The sequence below is a fragment of the Equus caballus genome, chromosome 2, assembly GCF_041296265.1.
Source record: "Equus caballus isolate H_3958 breed thoroughbred chromosome 2, TB-T2T, whole genome shotgun sequence".
Classification (NCBI taxonomy): Eukaryota; Metazoa; Chordata; class Mammalia; order Perissodactyla; family Equidae; genus Equus; species Equus caballus.
The window spans coordinates 95,475,711-95,501,955 of record NC_091685.1 but is presented as its reverse complement, the minus strand read 5'-3'; the positions used below and the strand labels follow the sequence as shown (position 1 = coordinate 95,501,955).

General features: G+C 36.6%; 1 protein-coding gene across 35 annotated transcripts in view; it reads right to left on the bottom strand.

Annotated features, from left to right (window-relative positions):
* INPP4B (inositol polyphosphate-4-phosphatase type II B) overlaps positions 1 to 26,245 on the bottom strand; it is a 747,831-nt gene that overhangs the window by 100,699 nt on the left and 620,887 nt on the right. For all 35 annotated transcript variants that reach the window (XM_070258367.1, XM_070258371.1, XM_070258379.1 and 32 more), the window contains 2 exons: positions 24,341 to 24,544; positions 7,350 to 7,506 (listed from right to left, as the gene is read on the bottom strand). In XM_070258367.1, the coding sequence (XP_070114468.1) occupies positions 7,350 to 7,506; positions 24,341 to 24,544 (361 nt within the window). The remainder of the gene's footprint in view (positions 1 to 7,349; positions 7,507 to 24,340; positions 24,545 to 26,245) is intronic.

Below are 26,245 nucleotides of genomic sequence, written 5' to 3'. Positions count from 1 at the left end.
GGAGAGAAACAGGAAGGTATGGATTATGTGTGAGCAGAGCCAAAAGCTGAGAAACAAGGCCAAATCTAGAAATAAGGAATATCAGGCAGGCAAATGCAAACAGGTTTATGGTAAACTTGGGAGGGAAGTCACACATGAATGCAGCACCATCCTTTCCCCCTACCTCAGAGCAGTCTTAAAGGCCCCAAGGGTATTCATACAAAGGACAAACACGTATCTTAAAATGTAATCAACGTACTATCCTCTGAACTGTGATCCAAGGAAAGCGAGTGATATGGCATCTTCCAAATGTATTAGAAATGAGTGTACTGCTCAACTTGAGACAAACTGCTATGAGAAGAACAAAGGCAACCTTTTCTCATGTCAAGGAAACCTTGTTTGTTTAAATCCTGCCAGCCTGAGAACACAGTATCGTAAAACTTCCCAGTCTTGCTCTTAGAAAAATAGCAAAGGAAATGCATCAACTGATATCCTGGGTTAAACTTCTCATTTCGTGGCACAAAGTTGAAAGCCTTAAGTAAATTCTGCTAAGACACTTTCCAGGAACTAAATCCATTAACCAAACAAGCTGTGTATTTATTGTAGCATAAAGTTTTGAATTGGGGGTTATGCTGGCCCAAACAGGTCACGAACTCACATTCATTGGGCTTATTTTGCCTTTTGGCCTTAAGAAAACTGTAATGTCAACTCTGGCCTACAAATATGCTGACATTTAAACATGGAAAAATAAGCTGCATAGGTCATAGGTCATTGAACAACCTAGGTCACCAACCCATCTGCACCAGAGAGCTCTTGTCACTTAAATTTTGTCCGGTATCTAAGATTGAAACCAGAGGTAGCAGATACTGAGTGGACTGAAGCCTGATGACAGTGCAGGCGTCCAGAGCAGGGAAGAGGAGACACATTTCTATCTGGAAGTGACCTAGGTGAGTGCAGTAGTTTTTTAGTAAAGTTCAAGGCCAGTGGAATAGAGTGCACCATTTAAAAAAAAAAATTCTACAAATACAACAAAGCCTCGTGTAAAGAGATTTAATTTATAAGTGCCGAGTAAGTAGGCAAGTCACAAACATAATGTAAACAGTACCATTTCTCAGGCTATTCCATTCAATAATCACATGCCCCAAAGTTCTCAGGTGGGAGATATGAATCTCTTTTCTCTGTCTGTCCCAGTTTCTCTGTGGTTGTGAGCATCATCAGATTTCTTTTACAACTTGCGCACCCACTAGACTGCAAGACCAGGGAGATGACTGAAGGCATTCCTGAGGACAGTGCTGGCAGAAGATAGATGCTCAACAAATATCTACTAAATGAATGAAAGGGTTTTCCTTTTCGTCTTCAAACTACCATCAATTTAGTGTGTGTCTTCCATAGGGCTTAATGACATGAACTATTTTATATATAATTGTGTTAATTAATTGTTCTAGTCCTTATTTCAAGTTTGTTAGGTAGACAGCTACTCTGGCCAACCAAAGATAAAAGATGCGAAAGAGATTTGCTAACAAAAAAAAAGGTGATTTGCTAAAACCTTGATTTGTCCCTTTTTGGAGGTTGGGATGCATTTTTCGGATGTCTAATCTTTGGCATTAGCAAGCCATTGATAATTGGTAATAAATTATTGATAAATTCTTTGTAGTTACCAGACAATTGTGTTAAGTGGAGACAGCCAGAGATAAAGCAAAAGATGTGGGGAAAAAAGTGAACTCTTAAATCCCATAAGGAAATGTGGAATATGCTTTACAAGTTAAAAGGGAGTTACAAAGCAGAAAAGGACAAGAGTATGAAAGAAGAAGAAACTCTAACCACTGGTATCTACACGGATGTTTACCTCGTCTGTATGAGAAAGCAGTGATGACTTACAGGCAGCATGGACTCATTAAGGGAAATTATGTCACAGGAACTTCATCTCCTTTTTGACAGGGCTTAAGGCTGGGTAGATTAAGAAAAAGCATTGAATGACATAGGGCATTTTCTCTTTCACAGGGCACTTCATAGTATTGTTGTGAAAGAGAAATACAGGCCATGCAGTAACCTGAATGGGTGAATATAGCTAGTGGAACACACAGTCCCAAAGTGTAGTGATTAACAAGTATATTCCAATGCATACAGTTCTCTTTAGTGATGTGCCTCAAGGACATGTATTTGTGTCTGTTTTCCCATAATTTTTATCTAGAATTTCCATAAATGGACAGGAATATTTGTAAAATAAACCTGAGTAGGACAGTAGATACGATGGATGAAAGTAACAGATATTTATTAAAGTGTACTCAAAAGTGTATTATACTGCAGTCCTGGGTTTAAACATCAATCTCTTCAGCAGAATTGAGATAGACATGTCTTAATCTCCTGTGCCCCTAGTATTTCACAATGTCTAGCACATAGTGGTGACTGAATATTACTTGAATATTGATAAACCTGAAAGACAGGTCAAATTTAGCAAAGTTTATGAATATCAATAGAGTTACTAGCAAAACATGGCTGTCAAATTAGCTAATGTGGACTTGGATATCATTAACAAAAGAAAAGTATCTAAAAGTAGGGAGGTGGTCCTCCTGTGTTACTCTGCATATTGATGCTATTCCTTTGAAAAACGACCAAAAATGTAGCAACTTGGAAAGGACACGATGGGTGCTTTCAGATATGTTAGGCTATAACGTGGCAAAAGGAAAGTAAATTTGTTCTGTGTGTTTCAAAGGATTAGATCTGGGCCTGTGGGGAATATTAAAAGAAACGTATTTAGATCAATATCTGGAGCATGCCACTCTAGAAAATGCAAATGGTTTTCTATCAGTGAAGATGTGTATAACAGGCTAGGTGAAAATGGGCAGATATATCATAGGTAAGCTTCCTAACAGAATTTAGGAGCTTTAACTACATATTCTTTAGTGACACATCAAAATCTAAGACTCCAATAGTCACTGATTTTATCCTTGAGTCCTCAATTTATTATGAAATTGAATGCATGTGGTACCACACACACAGTGGATGCTTGTAAGTATGTTTAAGTGTATGGAAAATAAAAAGACAATCTTGTTCATTAAGAAAATATGTAAATATAGAAAAGCCTTGAAAGTTTTGAGTAGTTATTGTACTATATTTGTTCAGAACAGCAGAAAAAGTTTTTCTCTCAATACTATTTGTATTACTCTTGAAAAGAAACTCATGAAGTAAGATATATTGTAAAATTCTGGATCTAAAACAAACAAAAAACCTTCAAAACTACAGATTTAAAACATTATTAAATTAATACATTGTAGAAAGAAAATCTGCAACTTTAAAAGAAAAATATCTGCAGGTTATAGAAGAACATAAAAAAAATGGATGATGGTAGTGACATTTCAGAAGACCATCTGTTTAAACATTTTATATATATACCAGCAAAACAAACACAAATTACAGTTACAATGTACAAACAAAAGATGGTGACAAAGAAAGAAAAACTGACTGTCATAGGGTTGACTTACCGTATAAGATTTCAAAATGTATCCCAATATAAAACACAGTAGACAAAACATATGAACACAATAAAAATTCCAGAAATTGGTTAAAAATGTTTACAGAAGTTAATATATAAAGAAAAGAAAACAAAACAAAACTGATGCAACATGAGGAAAAATAATAAATAATAATAAATGATGTGCTAACTTGCCTATCAGTAGTTATCACATCATACCTTTCAACAAGTTCTAGGTTACTCAAATCATTCACTGAATCACTTCATTTATTAATTGTAAAAAGTACAATGAAATGCATCCCACCCTAGCTATGGGTTAGTGAATAATCTAGCCCATAAATTTGGGGGCTATTGAAGAAATAGATTTTATTATCAAAAATAATATTTTAAAATATAGTATTGTTACATCATAACAAACTTCACAAATAACCAGAAATTACAATTTTTCATCCAAGTGGCATGAAAGCAGTGAAAATATTTAAGGTTTGTAAGGCTATAGTTAAAAGGGTGTTTGTAGATACTGTTGATGACAGTACCTAATGTTAAAAAGAACCATCAAAATGTTCCTACCCACGCAAATGTTGGTTTCTAAATGCTATTGCCAATAAAAGAAACCAGGATTCCTTAGAAAACGGCTGAAACTAGGGCTGAGGCAGGGAAAACAGAGATGAGCCTGGAGTGCTTCATGGTGCCAGAGGGTAAGGGAATGAGTAAAAAGAGTAAGAAAGAAAATAAGGGAGTAAATAGCCTGTGGTGGGGAAACCTGTATGAAGGCCACTGAAATGAACCTGAAAGAGCTCCCAGTGGCTATCTCTAGAACAATTTGAACCCCAAGTAAACAATAATGGTATTGGATTATAGACCAAAGAGTAAAATAAATATTCATGAGTCCACACTGATATAAACAAATAATTGTATAAATAAATACACGGGAGAGAAGGGATAACTCTTCCTTATAAAATAATTGTACTGTTAGCAATCTCACTTAGGGGAAAATATCTGAGATGTAGTTAAAGACTTAAATGCTCAAAGATACTTCTGTGTTAATTGCAGTATTATTATAATAATTAAATATTTGAAAGAGTGGTTTGTCTTTTGATGAGTTAGTTTACAGTCATTATAATCTCATTTCCAGAGAATATTTATCAGGAAATATTCATAATATAATGGTATGCAGAATATTAAGAAGAACATTTGTATTTATAATGTGTACTCCAGTTTGGTTACAGTATGTGTGTGTGTGTGAGTGTGTGTGTGTATAAATACAAGATATGTTCAAAATGTTTATGTCTAATTGAAATAAGAAAATAAAAATCATATGTAATTGTATTTGTTTTTCTTAACGAATTTTCTAAATTATTACTTTCCTAATAAAATTTAAAAATACAAGTAAATTGGAGTACGTGTCATCAATGGATGTATATCTCCAATATCTTTATCTGAGATAGTTTGAGGGATAACATAGGTAAATACATGACTTTAGGTTATTCATATGCTTTATATTACTTCAAAAAGCCACTATTAATTTCTCTACTGCATTGCTTTATGTGACAAAAATCAGGGTAGATACCAAAAGTGCTTTTTTCTTAACTTTAGAAGACTATATAAAAATAATAATTATTTTTATATAATAATAATATAATATAATAATATACTAATGTAATGTATAATAACAATGTAATAATAATTTTTATTTTTATTAAATAATAAAAATAAGCATTAATATTTTATTATACAATAAAAGTAAATTTTTATTAAATAATTGAGTTAATCAATTCCACTCTGACATACAATATCCGTAATAGATTTTAAATATACTTGAGCACAGATTCATTTGTAAAACATCTATTTATACATGTTAACATGCTCTTTTATGTAGCAATATCTTCTCGAAAACAGGCACTCTATATACAATTGTCTGACAAGTAAAATGTTAACGAAAGCTTTAACTTTAAAATTATTTGACGATACTATAGTAAATAATTTTCAGACCCAAGTATACATTTTCTTTTACACATTTAAATAGTTTCTTATGTCCTAAAAATGTTTATAACACAAAAAAGAATGGATGAAGTAAAGATGGATAATAAATCAAAGTAATAAAATCAATCAGAGTGCACTATGTCAAATATTGACTCTAATTTGATCTAGTTGTGACTTCCACATCGGCAGCAATTTCTGTTTAGTTTTAGACTGTATCCAAACAACGTCTCACATAAAAATGAAAGCAATTCATCTAATTTTACAGATGATTTACCTACCAAATATTTTTACTTTTTAAGAAGTAATTTTGTTTGCATAAACGCTATCTTCCAATAAAATACAAGACAAATAAAATGTATAATTTCAAATATTTTAAAACTCTGTTCTTGTCAATGAGAAGTTTTCAGGAACATCAAAACAGAAGAGGTAGCCAAATTCAGTATCCCTTATCTCATTTCTGCTAAAAAATATTAAGCTTGAAAACCCATCAATGGACAGAACAAGTCACTAAACTGGATTCTGCCCCCTTATCTCATTTTTCAGAGCACAGCATGTCTCTGGCTCATAGTTGATAGTCGATAAAGGTTCAATTAAAGAAAATTGAAGTATACTATTTCTTTATGACGTAAGTTATGACAAGCTTTCATTTTGATTCATTTAAAGTTATGGAAGTGGACTAGATTCATTAACTAATAAAACGGTTATTATTAAGAAAGAAGATCCCCATAGACAATTAGACCCAGTAGGAATGAACATAAAGAACATTAGTGTAAACTTTCCACCCATGCGAATGTTCTACAGAGGATGAGGACTATCTACACTAAGAACACTTTAGAAAGCCAAGGTTTACAAATATGATTTAGAAATGGTTCTACTATTAATCAAGTGATGAAAGATTGATGTTTCGCATAATTAAACTCCTGATGAAAATGTGAGTAATGAAAAATCAGGAAAACATAAATTTAATTTTATAAGTGTCCATATTTCCTTATGACTCATTTTCTTAAAGTAGTAAGAAAAGCAGATTTCAGAAGAAGAGGGAAGGATGACACTGTTTATTCTTTCCACTTAGAATATCTAGCAAAGGGGCCAGGACAACTCTTACAGCATTCTTACTATCATAAAGAATGCAGATGTTTGTCTTGGTTTTTGTTATCAAAATTAATCAAATTAACAAAAAAATTTCAACAAAAAAAGCCATTTTTAGGGTCACAACTGTAGTTAAAATTCTGATTATCGTATTTTCTAGTCAACCTTGTAATAAGCCATACATTTGAAAGTATCTACCTATATATATCTGTCTATCTGTCGATATACACATACACACTCCCATATGTATGCATATATACCCACGTGTGTGTATACGTGCATTCGTGAAAATCCAGACTTACTAATATGTCTTTGGACTAGTGCACAAAAATATTGTCCTTTATGGAATCAAAGCTTCTTATGCGTTTTGAGATAATTCATAAAAACATCCCCCTGAAGAAGGAAAAAGCATTTTATCATATTGCATTCTTTTTGGGAACTATGATGAGATACTGTGTCCTAATAACTCTCAAATTTTCTAAGAGTTTTAAGAGCAGAGGCTTGTTTTTCTTTCTAATAAAATTTTGGAGACATGTGTACCAGTAGATTAAATTATGTCAGAGTCTTTAACAGAAAACACTGTTCTTCTTTCAAGAAGGTTTTTATGTGGCAAAAGGAAAAATAAATGAGCATTGCAAGCAGTTCTGAAAACACAACTGAATGCAATTTGATAAATAGCCTTCCATCACCCAAGCCAGAGCATTGGAAAAGCATGCTATCAGCACTTTCATCAAAGGCACTATTGACTCCTCTTTTCTATCTCATTTTATCATGACTTTCTCATTTTGTTTACTCAGTCAATGATTGGGAAGAAATGACTCCTTACCCCTTGGATGAGTTATGACGGAGTCCACTAGAGACGGGTCCTTTTCTTCATTTTTGCTGCTGCTGCTGCCGCCACTGCCACCATCTCTTTCAATCAGTTTATCCACCATGGCAATAATGCAGTTCAGGCTCTTCCCCACATTGGCCCACACCCTATCCTGAAAAGAGCATGAGTATCACTACGCATTGTTATTGCAGAAACAAGATAAGGCAAAATCTGATGAATCCATTTTGGAGAAGCAGGCAGAGAAGCAATCCTAAGAATGCAAACTGAGTGACTCACTCTACTACTTCCATTAATCTGGCCAGACTATGGATATACAAGAAATCTATTTTCTCTTAATAAAGTAAAATTTAAGTATTATAAATCTTTTTATTTAGCCCATTTTTTTCCTCTGTCATAAAAGCAATGATGAACTACCATACAATATTAATCCATAATTGAGCACAAATTATGACATATCTATTTTCCTTATCAATACTTAGTAAGAAAGCAAAGACATATCAATATTTTTAAAGAATGTCCACCACTTGCATTAGAATTTTTGTTTTTCTTTTTACTGTGATAAGATGTACATAGCGTGAAGTTTGCCATTTTAATCATTTTTAAGTGCACAGTTCAGGAGCACTAAGTACACTTACATTGTTGTGCAGTCATTACCACCATCCAACTCCAGAATTTTTTCATCTTCCCAAACTGAAACTTTATACCCTTTAAACTTGATTTCCTCATTCTTCCCTCCCCCAGCTCCTGGCAACATCATTTTACTTTCTGTCTCTATGATTTTGACTACTCTAGGCATCAGACATTCTTAAATTGCGATGTTCAGATCACCTCTAATAGAATGATCTAGAGAATTAAAATGTAGGTCCTTGGGTGCCATCAAGTCATTCGGAACCATTGGGAAGAAGGCCCTCTAAATTGAAATGCTGACACGCGTCCCAGGTGCTTCTGACCACACTAACTCAGAGCTTCTACTCAATACTATATGCTTCAGCTCCACAACAAGTCATTTTGGCTGATTTATTTCCTAGGAAGCAGCCTCTACCACTAACGGACCTCTTTGTCACTATCTTCCTAGTTCTGATTACTATTCATTTTTGTTTAGGGCAATACCCAATACTGAGTTCTTTGATTCACAAAATTTTCTATTTTTTAAATAAAAATTTTAAATATAGTCATCGATATCATGATGTTAACCTTGGCTTCTCTTCTGGCTCCTCTTCCCACATCATTTACGTGTAAGCCCTGACTCCCCATCTGTGATGGTTAATTTTATGTATCAATTTGACTGGATCACAGGGTGCCCAGATATTTGGCTAAACATTATTTATGGGTGTGTTTGTTTCCAGATAAAATTAGCATTTGAATCTGTGGACTCAGTAAAGCAGATCTGCCCTCCTCAGTGAGGGTGGGCATCATCTAATCCATTGATGGCCTGAGGAGAACAAAAAGGCGGGGGAAAGAAAAATTCCACCCTTCCCCCTTGACTGCTTGAGCTGACACAACAATCTTTTCCTGCCCCCAGTGCTCCTGGTTCTCAGGCTTTTAGTCCTGGACTGGAATCTACACTGCTGGCTCCTCTGGTTCTCAGACCTTCAGACTCAGGTTGAACTACACCACCGGCTTTCCTGGGTCTCCAGCTTGCAGATGGCAGATCATGGGACTTCTAAGTATACAAAATTGTGTGAGCTAATTCCTTCTAATAAATCTCTTCATATATATATATATATATATATATACACATACACACACAGACACATACATATATATATACATATATATGATTTATACACATATATACACATATATATGATTTATACACATATATATGATATGTGCATATACATATATATATATATATATACACATATCCTATTGGCTCTGTTTTTCTGGAGAACTCTGATTAATACACCATTGCAGAAAAACCAAATGGATTTATGGTGCATTTCCTCATCTCGACATAAAGCAATCTTTTGGTAGATGCTTTCCCTGTAATAGAGCAATTTCAGGAACCTAGAGTAGCACTTAGTGCAAAGATAATAGACAACTAAAGTACTTCCTTAGTGGTTTATATATTTTTTTCCCAGATGTATATTTTTTACATAAGTTAATTTTGCTAGTTTATAAACATATAAACTAATTTTGGTTAGGATAAATCTAGGAGGAAAGAATGATAGTAGAATTTAGATTATCTGATGGGTGCTTGTAAAGATTAAGTTAGTTGAATAATTCAACCACATTGAAACAAATATGGAAATGTACTGACATGCCTACTCTAGCTGAGGGGCAAATAGGATTTAGTAGAAAAAGAGTACATTCAAAGTTAGAAAAGGTCAATGTGAGGTCCACTTATGTGATACGCTGCCTATGATACCCGGGGAGAACCACCACATTTCTGGGCAGTTAACAGTGGGGTCCTCTACAATTTAGAATGATGATTCATGCCCTGCCATCCTCACCATACTGCAGTGGAGCCAAATGACATGGTTTCTATGAAAGTGCTTGGTAGAATTATTACAATTTGGCAAAATCACATCCTGTCCCTGTTGGCTTTCCTAATGAATCAAGCTTGTTTTCATCACCCTGTAATCTTGAGTGTGAAATATGCCATTAATCACAAATAATCATAACAATTTTTCCCATAAAATTAGATCTTTCCCCTCAAAGAATTAAAAGCACTTCCCTTCTGCTTTTAACTAAAAGGGAAATTAAGACACCAATCACATCCACAGATTACATCATCCTCTGCCTGTCGTCTGAGAAAATGAAGTGGAGGCACCTCTGAGCCATGAGCCAGGAGACCTAAGAAAGCTCACCTCTTCCAGGAGGAAACACTGCAGAAAGGTAAGCCAGCTGAGGTCCTGACATCACTCATACTGCAATTTGGTAAGGCGCTCACATTTCAGACCACGACAACAAACTAAATGGCCCCATGCTGAATATGCCTTAATCACCACCACCAACTGCATCTTTAAGGCTATTAAATTGAAAAATGAGGCAATTCTTCAGCTAATACTGGAAATAAACTCTACTACTGAGGGGAAAAAAGGGGAGAGGATTGCTCCTAATTTTCCAGATTAGCTTTGTACATGAAGTAAGTTTTCAACTCTCTTCCCGATGCCCATATTGAGAGGAACTTTATATTTTGATGAAAGATCAAGTAGCATTGCACGCTGCCTGTCTTGTGTAAAGTAATATAAGGGGTGGATCAACTGTTCTTAATCACATCTCTGAAGTGCTTGAACAGAAGGTTATTTACAAGGATAATTTTACATTCTATACCTATATATCGTTCTTCTTCCTCTATAGATACCTGAGTTATAGGATTCTACTGGTAGAAAAAGTAGCCTTTGCAGACAGTAGAGAGATCTTTATTGACATGAGGAGCAGAGTGAAGCATGTTCAGTGACCAAGACCAACAACCATATAGTAAAGAGAGGAGGTAAACAGTAGAAAAACATTTAAGTCATTAAATGCTTAGAGGACACACAAGCAGGGAGGATGTTTTTTGGGGGTGAGAAATTGAGCAGTTTCTTCTGTAACATTAACATACAATTAATGTATAATCAAATATTTTATTGAAGGCACACCCAGCAGCAGACTCTGAGCAGACTAATTCTGTTCTTTATCTCTTGGAGAGGAGATCCCGCCTGGTGGTGAGGGAACGCTGAACTTTGCTGGTCATTGCTTCCTTCTCTTTTATGGCATCTACAAAGTAGATTCAAGTTATTGATTTGCACTTCTGTCTCTACTACTAGACTATGAGTTATTTGCACTATATTGTGCAAGGCCTGGAAGAAAGACAGAGAGAAAAGGGGTGAGCAAAGGAGGGAAGAGGAGAGAGATGACTCCAACCCAGACAGAGATTGAGGGCTGCTATGTATAGTCACCTTGGATATGAACATTAGCTAATTTAACCTCAAAAAACACCAGACAAATTAATATTATTGATTCAGTATTTTGGGGGGGCATGGGAAGCTTGGCCATGAGCTACCATCCCTTGTCAGTCTCCCTCTTTTTGTTTCAGGAAGATTGTCACCAAGCTAACACTTGTGTCAATCTTCCTCCATTTTGTATGCAGGATGCTGTCACAGCATGGCTTGATGAGCAATGTGTAGGTCTGTGCTCAGGATCCCAACCCATACAATCTGGGCCACTGAAGGAGGGAACACAAACTTACCCACTACACCACCAGGCTGGCCCCTTGACTCAGTTTTTAGAGATGAGAAGATTTCAGGTAAGAGACGTTGAATAATATTCAACATTAAAATGGTCTAACTGGAGCAGAAATTCTAATTGACTCCAAAGACTTGATTCTTCCCCTATGATTTCCCACAGAACTGTGGTTCACAGTAGGAATTCTTTTTCGTGAAATCACTGGAACTCTGGGGACAAACTAGGCAGAAGAAGGTCAGGAGACAGAGCCTGGGAAGGTTTAGGTAGAGATGTGTGCCATCTACAGGAGCATGATTAGGTTTCAGTTGTCTAAGACAGATTTTGGCAGTTATCTGGCAGATTCTGGACTAAGAGATGACTCTATAAAAAGGACAAGATGGTTACATATACTTGTAAGTCTAAAATAAAGGGTGTCATATAACCAGGGATGGAGCAATAACTTGGCTAAAGGGTCATTTGGCTTCGGTCAAAGGACATAAGCAGCCAACATTAATAAAGAGCAATGTCAGTATCAAGGCCCAAAATCCATTCACGTGACTGGTATATAAAACAAGGAGTGGGTTGCAAGGAAGACGATAATTCAACTCCTAGGAGATCGGGGGGAGGGGCAAGATAATTATTTTGGAACTAGGATGCTAAAAATAGGTAGACAAGTTTCTTGAAGGGGAGCCTTAAATATCTGATTTCTCTCCTAAACAAGCCACTTTCCATAATATTTCTCTGAAAACATACACACAGAGGAAAATAACCAGCAACAATTCTTTTAGTCTGATGATTTTTACTCACTAGGCTGGTCCACACAGGAAATTCTTTTTGCTTAGACTGCTGGTATGGCTGGGACCTACTCCACTTTGTTCCCTACCAAAATCACACGATTTGTTTCCAAATGTTCTCATGAAGAGGAAAGGCTGATTAGGGAGGAGAAAACAATGGAAGCAAAAGAATGTGGCTGCAGTATCTGGTGCTTCCAGCCCCTCCCCTTTTCAGGCCAGGCAAGTATGAACAGCTCCAGATCCTGTGTAGTTCCTTAGCTACAGGAGAGGTTTAGAAACAAAACAACAACTTACCAGAAAAACAGATTGCCAGGCATTTTCCCCTGAAAATAGTATCAATCACACTGCTATGTCTCCTGCTGTATGAAAGAAGCAATGAAAAATTGGTGGGCTAAAGTCTAACCTTTAGTAAATGGAGCCTAACTGGTCTCCTTGACCTTAATGGAAACTTCAGATAACCCAATTTCTTGGAGGTGAAGTGGCTATAAACTTTTTCTCAGCAATGAGGGCACAAAATCAGTGGGGAACTAGCAGTAATATTTATTCCATTCTAAGTCAGGTGCTGATCTTGGTCTTTATTTATTTCTGGGTAAGGACCTCAGCTAACACGTAGGTCAACCCCAGTGCAATAGATGTAAAAATTTGATGGATGTAGCAGTGAGTAGCCAGGGGCACATTACACCTGGCAGAGTGAGCCATGAGGGCAGAAGACACGGTGCTTACTCAGCATGCCACACATTTATGAGCTTGGTAGCATCAAGAGAAATCCTGACTACTTTGGATCAGCAATTAACTTGAAAAAAAAAAAAAAAGTTCAGCAATGCTGAGCTGATCAACTGTTCTAGGGCCGATTTTTGGTTGGCAAGAATGTGAAGACTAAACCAGAGCTGACATGGAGGTCTGAAGTAGGCTTGTCATAACTATATCTCCATATACATTTTCCCACTTGTCATTACCAATTTCTGAGGACTTTGATTAGAACCAGCCAGGGAATCAACAAGGCCAATAACATCTTTAAAAAGAAGCTTCTGTTTATCCTTGAGTGGACTGAGAGCAATTTGCACTTTACTGACCTGGTTCCTCAACACTGCAAACCTCTGTTTTTTCCATCGCTTAATAGCTCTTCTCTCTGAATCCTAACTTTACTCAGACTGTTAGGTGAAACAGTTGCACTTAAAATACTCTATGACACAAACTGGCACATGTATGGCCCAAGCTACGTAATACACACATATTTGCACACACGCAATTAAATGAGGTTCTTTGCTTAGGCCTATTGATCCTGTTTAACCTCACCTACCTAACCACACCACCGGCCTCACGCTGAAATTCAGTCCCTAGTCACACACGTGGATTCACGTAGTCAGCCACTGTTTCTCCAGTATTGACCTCTCCTTACTTCCCTGGTTTGGATCTTTCCCAGGCCTATACTGTAGCTGCCAGACAATGAGATCTACCTATGACTGCCACGTTCATCTTCATCGATCACCATGCCCATGTCATCACTCCTCTGATCAACAGCAGGTTTAGTACCCAGCAAGTATTTTTATTCTTCTCTCAGCCTAGAGGCGTCTCTGTAGTTGGGCTGACCTAGATAATTCTCTTGATTTCTCATTAGTCTTCAAAATAAAAACTTCATCCAGGTCAGTCTCCTTGCTGTCCTAGAAACATACTGTTAATTAGCTCAAGATATATTTTCTGGGCACTCGCTACATGCCTTCTCAGTGCTGAACATCAAAGAGAATGGAAACCTTGGAGGAACTAATATTTCTATCTTGACACATGCTGCTTTTTATGCTTAGAATGCCTTCTCCCTTATCTTCTGTCAATCCAAGTTCTTACCCTTTCAAGTCTCACCATCTCCAAGAACTGTTCATGCTGCTTTCTCTCTGCTTAACATGTTTTTTCTTTGTAATAGACAGTGGGCTCTATGAAAAGATGACTATTACTTATTAATCCCTTTATTCCCAGATCTTAGTACTCATGAGTTGATAGATAAATAAAAGAATGAAAAAATGAATAAAAGAAGGAAGGGATGATTTTTTCACCTTCTCGAAGCCTCATATAACTTCTCTCTGAATCTTTTCAACATTTTTAGTGTGTATTACACAATTACCTCCATTCTGGGAACATCTTTCAATATCTCTGCTTGTTTTATGAGTGCTGGCCATTCACTTAAATAAGGTGATATGGTTGTTGAGGTAAGAAGCCATATTTTATACTTAATTTGTTTTCCCCCCAAGTTACCTATAGCATTGCTGTACATCATTGATGCTTAATTAACATCTGTTGATTGACTTAATAATCTGCTATTCGGGAGTAAAAAGAAATTAAAACATAAATATAAGAAGTATTATCACATGTGCCTTCAAATTAAAGTTAGAACTAACCTCATACTCTGAAAGGCTGAGTTTACCCTAATAAATGCCACATCGTGCTACAGCTTTCAATTCAGTGAAATATTAAATAAAGCATTTGTTTAATAACAAGTAAAAACAATCCACTGATGGACTAAAGCTTTTAATTTTAAATTGGTAACTGGATATTATCTGCATACCATTAGACAGCTACACAACTGGTTGAACTATACGACATTATCAGTTAGTGTGCTGCATACCATCAATTTCCAGGATTAATTTTTTTTAACTAAACGTACCAGCATATATCAAGTCAATAGTCTGCGTGTATATACCTCAGCATTTCTTTTAACTATTCATTAAATTTTGATTCAAAAATTTCTATTTAGGAAATAATGTCTCATTATTCATATTAGAATGTATTAAAGCTTAAGGCACTTGATTTTAATGTAATCATAAATTTCTAAAGTGTGTGTATGCAAGTTTGCAGATACATTATACATAAGCACATCAAAATATCTGAGACTGAACCAGGCATTGTAAAGGCCAGGGAAGTAGCCAAGGGAAATGATGGTAACCAATATAAAATCATGGGAAAATCACCTTTACATTAATAAAAATAAAATATCTTTGTTAAAAACACTGGTTTGAATTGTATAATGAACTGGTCTTTCAGGAAATCCGTCCATTCCCTTCTTCCTACATTAACTCTGAAAAACACATTGAACAAGTATGTTTAAAACACTGTGCTAGGGGCCAGCTCTGTGGCCAAGTGATTAAGTTCACGCGCTCCGCTGCGGCGGCCCAGGGTTCAGATCCTGGGTGTGGACATGGCACCGCTCATCAGGCCACGTTGAGGCGGCATCCCACATCCCACAGCTAGAAGGACCTGCAACTAAGATATACAGCTACGGGGGGCCGGCCCGGTGGCGCAGCGGTTAAGTTCGCACGTTCCGCTTCTCGGCGGCCCGGGGTTCGCTGCTTCGGATCCCGGGTGCGGACATGGCACTGCTTGGCAGCCATGCTGTGGTAGGCGTCCCACGTATAAACTAGAGGAAGATGGGCACGGATGTTAGCTCAGAGCCAGGCTTCCCCAGCAAAAAGAGGAGGACTGGCAGTAGTTAGCTGAGGGCTAATCTTCCTCCAAAAAAAAAAAAAAAGATATACAGGAAAAAAAAAAACCAAAAAAAAAAAAGATATACAGCTATGTATGGCGGGGTTTGAGGAGATAAGGCAGAAAGAAAAAGAAGATTGGCAACAGTTGTTAGCTCAGGTGCTAATCTTAAAAAAAAAAAAAAAAAAAACCACTGTGTTAGGGGGGCTGGCCTGGTGGCATAATGGTTAAGTTCACGTGCTCCGCTTCAGCGGCTCAGGTTTCACAGGTTCGGATCCCAGGCGTGAACCTAGCACTGCTCACCAGGCCACCCTGTGGTGGTATCCCACATAAAATAGAGGAAGATTGGCACAGATGTTAGCTCAGTGACAATCTTCCTCAAGCACAAAGAGGAAGATTGGCAACAGATGTTAGCTCAGGGTCAATCTTCCTCACCAAAAAAGCACCCCCCCCCCCCCCCCCGACACACACACTGTGCTAGGTGCTGTAAAACGAGATTGAAGGTGAATGTATTAACTGCATGTGGGAAAATCTAGAAATTGGCAAGATTTCATGAATATGCATGCACATAAAGATCTCATTTGGGGTTCCTTTTCTTTAACAGAACATTTGCGCATTTTAATGGACAGTCATGAACTTTGCTTAATCACCTTTTGCGGACTATAATATCAGATAAGTATTCAAAGCATATTTCTCCTGGGTGAAATGGACTGGAGAAGTTCAGGAATGTTTCCCATCCATCAAGAAAACAGATGATAGAACACACTCAGTTGCCATATAGGGAACAACTGGCCTAATTCTCCCTGTTTTGCCTGCCCTTTCTGATGGGGAGAGTGGGTGCTGTCAATGCCCCCCTCCTCAATATAAGATTATCAAAATCAGACAACCTTATTATGTGTGACTTAGGGATGAAAAAGAAAAAGCTGAGACAAAGGGAAAAATTTCTTCCAATTTCTACTTGCTGGGAAACATCTAAAATTATTTCTATGTAACTAGGATCTTTGTGATCGGTGCATGAATAATCAAATAAAGTTAAAATTGCCACCACTGTGTTTCTGGAAGCTTCTAGAGGGCTTAATTGATCATGTTTTTAGCTTTGGCCATCTCTGATGTTCTCTGTCCATTTTGAATTTTACTGCTTTCTATGTTTGTAAATATTTTTCAGGTGACTTGAATAGTCATCTGAGAGTTGACCATGACACTAGGGAATATGCACTAAGGAGAGAGGAATATAACTGGGTACTTTTGACTGGAAGAGAGAAACAAAATCCTCAAAAGAATTCATGAATTCCAGTTGGGGTAAAAGGTACTTGACATAGTGCAAAGTTATATTAAATTTAAATATTCTGATTTTCAAAATAAGAAGGTAAATAAAAATAATAATTTGAGGGCACATTTCAAAGTCATTAATTTATTCTACAAATGAGTATTTAATACCTTTTATGTGCAAGTGCTCTGCTATCTGTGGGAATACAAAAGTGATCACGACATTGTCTTTGCCCTTTAGTAGATTATAAAGTTCATGAATACATGGATGAAACAGACATGTAAACAACCAATATAATTCAGTGTTCATAAGGCTGTGTGATCACTGGATGCAAGAATAATGCTTTATTATACAAAATGTTTTGGAGTTGAATGCAGTATGTATGTATATATATACAAACATGTCTATCTATCTATATATCTATCTCTGGATAGGTATATCTATAAGATAAAAATTGGAAATAAATGGGTATATTTTAGTGGACATTTTACTCATTTAGGTAACTAAGCTATAAGGTATTTCTTTAGAAAAGTTAAATTGTAGGTTAGTAATTAGGTGTCTATAAGAATTAATTACCTCTAAAGAATGAGAATGATTTATTTCCTTCTTATTAAGATCAGGTCAGTGGTTTCACATAGGATAATTCTAGCCAGTCAGAAAAGTGAACAGAATTTTTTTTTTAATATTAATTTGCATAGGTACCTCTGCATTATGCACAGCCTGAACTATTTTCCCTAGAGCTAAGGTCTAAGATGGAGACAGAAGCTAACAAGAGAAGTTGGGAATACAGATCAGTGAAGATTGCCTGTGGAGGTATCTGATGAAATATGTTTTGTCCTCAACAGTTAGTAATATTTTGCAACTATCTGTGCTCACTGCTACCAATTACGGCAATATAAATAGCTCTATCAATACTCTTGTCAAGCTTAAGCATTCAGATTTGTTCTAGACATCATTAGAGAAAAGTGTAGTACAAAATGAACTGTGAGATGTTGGGAAAGAGCATATCAGAAAGCGGTTCACGTAAATCTTATTCCAAAAGGCATCTTTGGAAATATTGAATTACAAAGAAACCACAATTGTCTTTCAGGTTATATATGCACTTTATTAAGAGGATGCCTGACATAAATACCATCGTGAATTGTGCTATTGTTTCTATAATCTATAAAATTATTAAAAATTATTATGGATTAATGTAGATCATGTATTGTGCTTATGTGACATAAATACATTTTACCATAATAAGGCATAGCAAATGTTCTCATAGCTTGAGAATGGAAACTAAAATTAAAATTTGATTTAGGGGCCGGCCCGGTGGCACAGTGGTTAAGTGCGTATGTTTCAATTCGGTGGCCCGGGGTTCACCGGTTCAGATCCTGGGTGCGGACATGGTACCTCTTGGATGCTATGCTGTGGTAGGTGTCCCACATATAAAGTAGAGGAGGATGGGCATGGATGTTAGCTCAAGGCCAGTCTTGCTCAGTGAAAAGAGGAGAATTGGTAGCAGTTAGCTCAGGGCTAATCTTCCTCAAAAATAAAATAAAATTTACATTTGCAACATGAAAAAGGGAATTAATTGGATAATTTGGATGAGGAAATATTGCCTGATATAGTAATGTAGTTCAACTACAAAATGGGTTTGAAATATGGCTAAAAAATAGCAACAGTTTTCCTAATTCTTCACTTTGCTGGAATGGATCAGAATACAAAGGATCAGAAGTTTATATCTTTTTTTAAAAATAATTTTTTGAATGAGGGTAGGCAGATTTAGTCCCACTCCATCAGTGTAGTAATGCTGAAGTTAAATCACAGTGTTCTAGAGAATAGTATAATTACTGGAAGCCACAAAAACTGGGTCAACTTAATCCTTGGGTTGGATGACATGCTTTCATGTTTTGGACAAACTAATCTTGGAATCCCAGCTGCTGGAAGCATCTGCTGTAGAGATGTAGAGAAAGAAAAGCAATATGTCATCTTTACCAGCTAAAAGAAGAAGAATGCTAGATTAGTCTATTTCTTTGGACAGATTGTCATAAAATCCCAATATTCCTTTGGGTTTAATTGTTTACTAACTTTCAGAAAATTAAGACTTTAAAGCACTCAATCATTTAATAAATAAAATTCAGCAAATAGGCAATTTTTGGTCAGTGAACATTCTAGTTTAAATCTCTTCCATATTGACTAGATAATTATCATCCAGATTGCCATCAATTTTGCCAACAAAACAAGTTTCAAAGAGAACAATCTTACATTGATTTAGAATTAATAGAGATTCTCTCTCGGCCTCAAAGAGAAAGGTTTTTACGTGAATCAGCAGATTAGAATTCAAATAATTTACTAGCATATCTTTATTTGCAAATATTTATTATAAGAATCTAAATGCAGTTGTTCAAGTTAGGTAATTGTTAAAACTACAGTCACTATAAGAAACTAGATAAACAGATTTTTAAAAATGGAGCTACTGTAATCTTATGTGCAAACCTAAACTAATCTAGGTGATCAGAGAATATTTTTATATATCACAGAAACTCAATTGCATTAATTTAAAACACTGAATTATTTCAGAAAGTTGGCTAGACTTGTAATCAGTGATGAAACTTTTCTAACATGTAATTAACTAAGAAAAGTGGCACACAAAGTTATGTTTCCAATTCATTTAATAGCACAGTCTCCAAAGGCATTTTCAATTAGTTACATTTTCTTTGGACTTACTCAACTTTTCAAAGTTAGATAAAGCTTTGAAAATAATCTTAAATGGTTATGACTTTGGTGAATTTTTTTTTTTAAGTAAGAAATTTCCATCTCTTGACAAAGGCATCTTTTTAACAGAAAGTGGTTGCTGAGGAAAAGCAATAACAATGTTACATAACAATCAAATCTGATTATTGTTTGCAAATAGAGTAAAATTATATTAGAAGGAGAGAGTTAAAAGTAACTTTTCTGAGTGGGAAAGATTTTCCTTGTAATCATGGTAAATTTAGACAAAGCACTTATATGCTTTTGGGAAACAGTGGGTTCTAGAGGAAATTCAGAAATTATATGAAAGGAGATGAAGAGGAAGATACAGATCTTCATTATTACCCTGCTCTTTTTGCCTTGGAAGGAAACCAAAAAGAAAAACAAACAAACAAACTGAGATGACACTCTTGCATCCACAGGAAGAAAAAACCAACAAGACATTTTTTTCCTAGAATCAAGACTACCAAAGAATTCCCAAGAGAATGATCAATGGTGATCCAACAACCAAGCAAACTCCTACTGTAGCTTTGGTTGGCCCCTCACAAGGACTACAGTTCTTCCTAATTTTTTAAGATGTTGCTAATAAGCTCCTTTACTCATTTTCTTTGGTGCCTATTTGATACTTTCACCACTATCCTCAGTCCATCCTCCACATTCGCTTCTCTTTGCACATGATTCTACTTTAAGGATAAAAAAAAAAGTCCAGGTTAATAGCCAGAACATATAAAGAACTAAAACAACTCAGAAAAAAAAAAAAAAAAAAAACAACTTTAAAAGGGGCAGATGAACTGAATAGATATTTTTCCAAAGACATACAAATGGCCAACAGTGCATGAAAAGGTGCTCAGCATCACTAACCATCAGGGAAATGCAAATCAAAACCACAAGGAGATATCACCTCACACCTGTTAGAATGGCTATCATCAAAAAGACAAGAGATAAGTGCAGACAAGGGTGTGGAGGAAAGGACATCCTTGTGGCACTGTTGGTGGGAATGTAAATTGGTTTACCCACTGTGGAAAACAGTATGGAAGTTCTTCAAAAATTTAAAAATGGAACTATCACATGATCCAGCAATTCCATTTTTGAGTAAATATCTGAAGGAAACAAAATCACTATCTCAAAGAAATATCTGCACCCTCATGTTCACTGCAGCATTATTTATAATATCCAAGATACGGAAAAAAACCTAAGTGCTCATTGACAGATGCACGGATGAGGAAAATGTGGTACACACAAACACACATACACACACAATGGAATACTATTCAGCCATTAAAAAGAAGGAAATCTGGCCATTTTTGACAACGTGGATGGACCTTGAGGGCACTATGCTAAGTGAAGTAAATGAGATGGAGAAAGACAATATGATGTCACTTATATGTGGAGTTTTAAAAAGCCAGACTCACAGAAAGAGAAAACAGATTGGACATTGCCTGAGTTGGGAGGTTGGGGGTGGGGGAAATGGGTGAAGGTGGTGTAACCATACAAAGTTCCAGTTATAAGATAAATACGTTCTGGGGATTTAACATACAGCATGGTAAATATAGTTAGCTGCTAAGAGAGTAGATCTTAAAAGTTTTTGTCACAAGAAAAAAAAAATTGTAACTATGTGAGGTGATGTATGTTAATTAAATTTATTGTGCAATCATTTCCCAATATAAACATGTATCAAATCATTATGTTGTACCATTTAAACTAATACAATACTATATGTCAATTATACCTCAATAGAGCTGGAAAGATATTTTAAACAATCAAACAAACAAAAAGCCGCCCAGCCCCACCCACCCTCGAATAAGTAAAGTCCACCTTTACAGCCCCCCTGCAGTGTCAGTAGAAGAGCATACTGCCTAGGACTTGTCTCCACCTGTGCCCTGGAATTGATTCTCTACTCTCCTTTGTAAGGACCCTGCTCTATCAGTCATCTCCTCTCTGCCTCTCAGATGGCTTTTGGAATATAAACACATCAATTTTCACCATCTTTAAAACAAAACAAGTAAACAACTCAGAATAACCACATACACACACTCTCGCTCTCTCACCCACCTTCCCAAATGTCAGCTAATGTGTTCCTGTCCAAAAGGGCACCTCATTGTCTTTCTTGACTGGTTAACCTCGATTCACATTGAAATCTAAGAATTACTTCTGGAAATCCCACCATGACCATGAGACTCCTGCTCTATCCTGTGTAGACCCCTAAGTTGAACTTAACTGCCATTTGTCTTTCTAGAGCCCTGAACAGGCTTTGGAGTCCTTGAAGCCCTGGGTGGTTCACCTCTTGTGTCCAGCATGCAACACAATGAACCAGGCAGAGTAGGTGCTCAGTGACACCCCCTGGACTGAGTGGTCCCCCTAAACCTCCTCAACTCGCCACACGGTTCCCATTCTATTCCTTCTTTTCCCATCATCAGAAGGTTCTGTGTATAAAATTTTGAGTTGAAGTCATATTAGTAAAGCCTATCTTCTACCATCTTTCTCTCTCCAACTTTTTGTAAATGTGTTAATATGTTTTTATCTGCCACTAGACTCTGATCTCTAGGACCTAAGGATCTACTGCGACTTACCTTCCCATTTGGAGCACCTAGGATATAGAAGGTCTCAAAAATTATCTAAAAAAAGAAAATAAGGAGGGACGGAGGGAGAAGGACACTTCTGAGCAGCAGGAGGAAGGCGGGGTGTGGGGAAGGGTTAGCATAACACAGTGAGGTGAAAATTATGAAAAGAAAAGATACCTAGTTCCAAAATTCTTATGTGATTTAATATACAAATGCTAATTATTTGTCAAAAGGTTAACCCTGTATGTTTAATTAAATGAAATACAAGTTCTTTTCTGTGTCTACACAAACTTTAAAATTCTCAATACTCATTGTATGGTAGATCCAGTTTCCTCATTTATCTCAAGGGATAGCATTGATCCTCATAATGAATTATGTAATTTACATATCTTAAAAAAGAAAACATATGGCAATAATACTAAAGTAATACAATGCATTTCCCTAGGCCTTGGCAGGCATGTTATCGCACAGGTAAATCATTTATCTCATGACCACCCTAAGAGCTAAGCAGAACAGGCGCTGTTATTTTCGCTTTACAGTTGAGAAAATTGAACTTCAGAGAGGTTAAGAGGTGCGCACGCCTCGGAGCTGTGAATAAATTGAAGAAGGTGAAAGTAAAGGGAAAAATATTACATCTGCTCTTTTGAAAATGCTTCAGTGGGAGAAACGCAATCTTAATCAGCAACAACAAATACTTATTCAGCATTTACCTCTTGGAACCCAGCTCTGTCTTTCCTGTGATAGAAATTTTATCAAAAGAAAGAGCAGGCATCACTTCACAGCCCTTCAGACAGCAACTTTTTTTGAGAAACCTGGACCTTTCAAATAATTTACTCCCCGAACACTTTTCAATTCTTGGGTGGGAGGAAAAGTAATCGTTAACTGTTTAACATCTAATACAGCTAGCCTACTGTTTTCTTGGTTAAATATATGATGAAGTAAAGCATTTCCTTCTGTGTGTGTGTGATGTGCATATACTTTGGAGGGTTCCTGAGCAATGAATATGCATTGATTCAGGAGTAACACACTGCTTCCCCTTCAGCCAGAACCTTCACGCATCTCCTGTCTTATTCTGCCCAACTAGAGTACCTGTCACCATGTTGGTTTCTTTTGTTTATTTGCCTTTACCAGCTATTTTTTTCAGGTTTTAGAAAACCTGGAGCAACATTTTATTTTTTTTGTTTGTTTGTTTGTTTGTTTTGGAGGAAGATTAGCCCTCAGCTAACTACTGCCAGTCCTCCTCTTTTTGCTGAGGAAGCCTGGCTCTGAGCTAACATCCGTGCCCATCTTCCTCTAGTTTATACGTGGGACGCCTACCACAGCATGGCTGCCAAGCAGTGCCATGTCCGCACCCGGGATCCGAACCAGCGAACCCCGGGCCGCCGAGAAGCGGAACGTGCGAACTTAACCGCTGCGCCACCGGGCCGGCTCCGCAACATCTTATTTTTAATACTAGAATCTTGAAAAGGGGAATTTAAGAGATCTCTGTGTCCACTGCCATTTAAATGCTATCACTTTTTACAGTATGAGCAGAATTAAAACACTGAATTGCAACAAGGAAAATACTTGCTGCATCCAAGTAGTGAATTACGGATGATTTTTGACTCTTTTTCTAAAAATTAATTTTAACAGCTTATATTACCTTGGTAATAAATGAGGAAAAGTATTACAGAGTCTTGCAATTGTGGCATCTTTGCTTTGATGACATATTCTTCATTGTATATATATGTAATGAATATTACATGTATATTCATACATATTACATATATATTTTGCCAATATATTATTAGCAAATAAATTTTTATGTCAAATAAATATGATCAGGAATAAAACTTCCATTTATCATTTGCCCCTAAGGAAAAATATGACTTATTTACCCACAATTTGTATTATGACTGCTTTCCAACCTGTTTTGATGAAAAGCAGAGATTTCTTATCATTCCTGCTTTAGTTCTCAGGACTAAACATCAGGACGCAAGCAATGTGCAAAGAAAAAAGACTTACCCACTCTTCCTCATCATAGTCTGAATGATGAGGTATGGAGTCCTGCCTCTTCATCGGTGGGGGTGGGTCCTGGGGACTGCTCTCCTCTGTGCTGTTCTTAGGGGAGGGTGGTTTCTTAAGGATGCCTCCTGGCCGGGCAGTGTAAAGCGCTAAAAGAGCACTTCTGACCAGCTGATCCTTGAAGGCATGTACAAAAAGCTCTGTCTGGAAAGAAATTGCCAAGGATTAGAAACAGCATGGTAGTCAACTCAGCCTATGCTATGAAAAGGTCAGTTGCAGATTTGTTGGCACTTAAGTGGTGTGGATGTTGGAAAAAATACAGGCAACAGAGAGAGAAAATGATTCACACCAATCAATGGAAAATAGTTTGGTTTTGGGTTGCTGCCAAGGTCTTGAGTCCTCCTGTTCTAAACATTAATGCTGAGATTCTATACGCACTATAAACACCATCTGTCTCCTCAGCTCCCTATGTTTTAGTTCCGAATCTGGTCTTTGGAGGAGAATTTCACTGGGGATAATCATTTGAACACCATCTACCTGCTGCATCTATCAAGTAATTTCAAATATACCTTAAAACAAAATGTGATCAGACTAGGTATGGTCTATATTTCAAACAGAGTTAAAGGCTAAAGAAAGGCATATCTTTTAAAAAATTTAGAGGCAAGAGATCTTTTTTTCTTTTTAGCATTATGGACAGATTTCAACAGTAGAGGTGACATAGGCAGTCTTCCCCATGAAAACATTTGGCTTTTATTCCTTATTATCACCCTTAACTGTCTCTCCACCAAATGGTTTCAGTAATGCTCAATGTTAACGAGGTTACTGTGAAACTTGCCATGGTAGATTTTACAAGCTGGTGGTAAATACCTAGTAAGTACTAAAGTAACGACAGCTCACTGACAATAAAGAGCTTTACAGCTGTACTTTGCAGTTTCCTGACAAATGTTTAATAGCTTCACCCTGTAATATACTGGAGGGTGCAGGAATTGATGGTCTGTATTACAGTACACTTAACGTGCACATGGCCTAACAATCTGTTCAGTCAAAGAGTAGAGAAGTAACTCATATTATTAGAGAAGTGACACATATTGTTAACATATTCATACTTCATAATCTGTTAGTAAGGGGCCCTTTAACTCATAGCATTATTTTGAATAATAGTTGATAGAATCACCATTTAATGAGACACTTTTGGATATAATGCTGTAACTCAAGGTAATCATTGATTGGTGCACTCTCAACATGCAGTCACCAGTGCCATGCCCAACTAGCGGTTACTAAATTGTCTCTAAATCTGCCTGTTGTGTCATGCGATTAAAGAAAACCAGTTAAACCACATGCAAAACAAGTGCCTAATAAGATGATTATGATCTGCATAGTCACTTTGCAATAGATTGTGAAATTCTAGAACTAGAAGGACCTTAAAGTGGACCTCTTCATTAACCAGATAAGGAAACTAAGAAAGAAATGTGATGACCTGTCCTAGAGCAGACTGCTTATTGGCATCACAAACGGAACAGGTCTTGTTTTCTAACAAATTCCGTAGCTATTGCCCTCACTCCAAACCACCTACCCGCCACCATCAGACTAGACGTGCCTGTTCTTATTCTTCTTCCCAACCCCAAGCTCCCGAAGTGTTTTGAACAGTAACCAGCTCTCACAATTAACTGTGTCCACAATTGCCAACATAACTATCTTTACCGCTACACTTTACTGGATGTTTTAAACTCTTTAAATCTATTAGCCATACTGAAGGCACTCTGAAGGTAAGTAGACAGGAAATATAGGGAAAAAAAAACATATAAGAATGAAAAGTTGGAAAATATTTTGATGCATTAAAAAACCAAAATAAAAAGGCAGCTTTTTTATAAAAAAAAAAAAAACCTGAAGAAAAAGTTGGCTGGA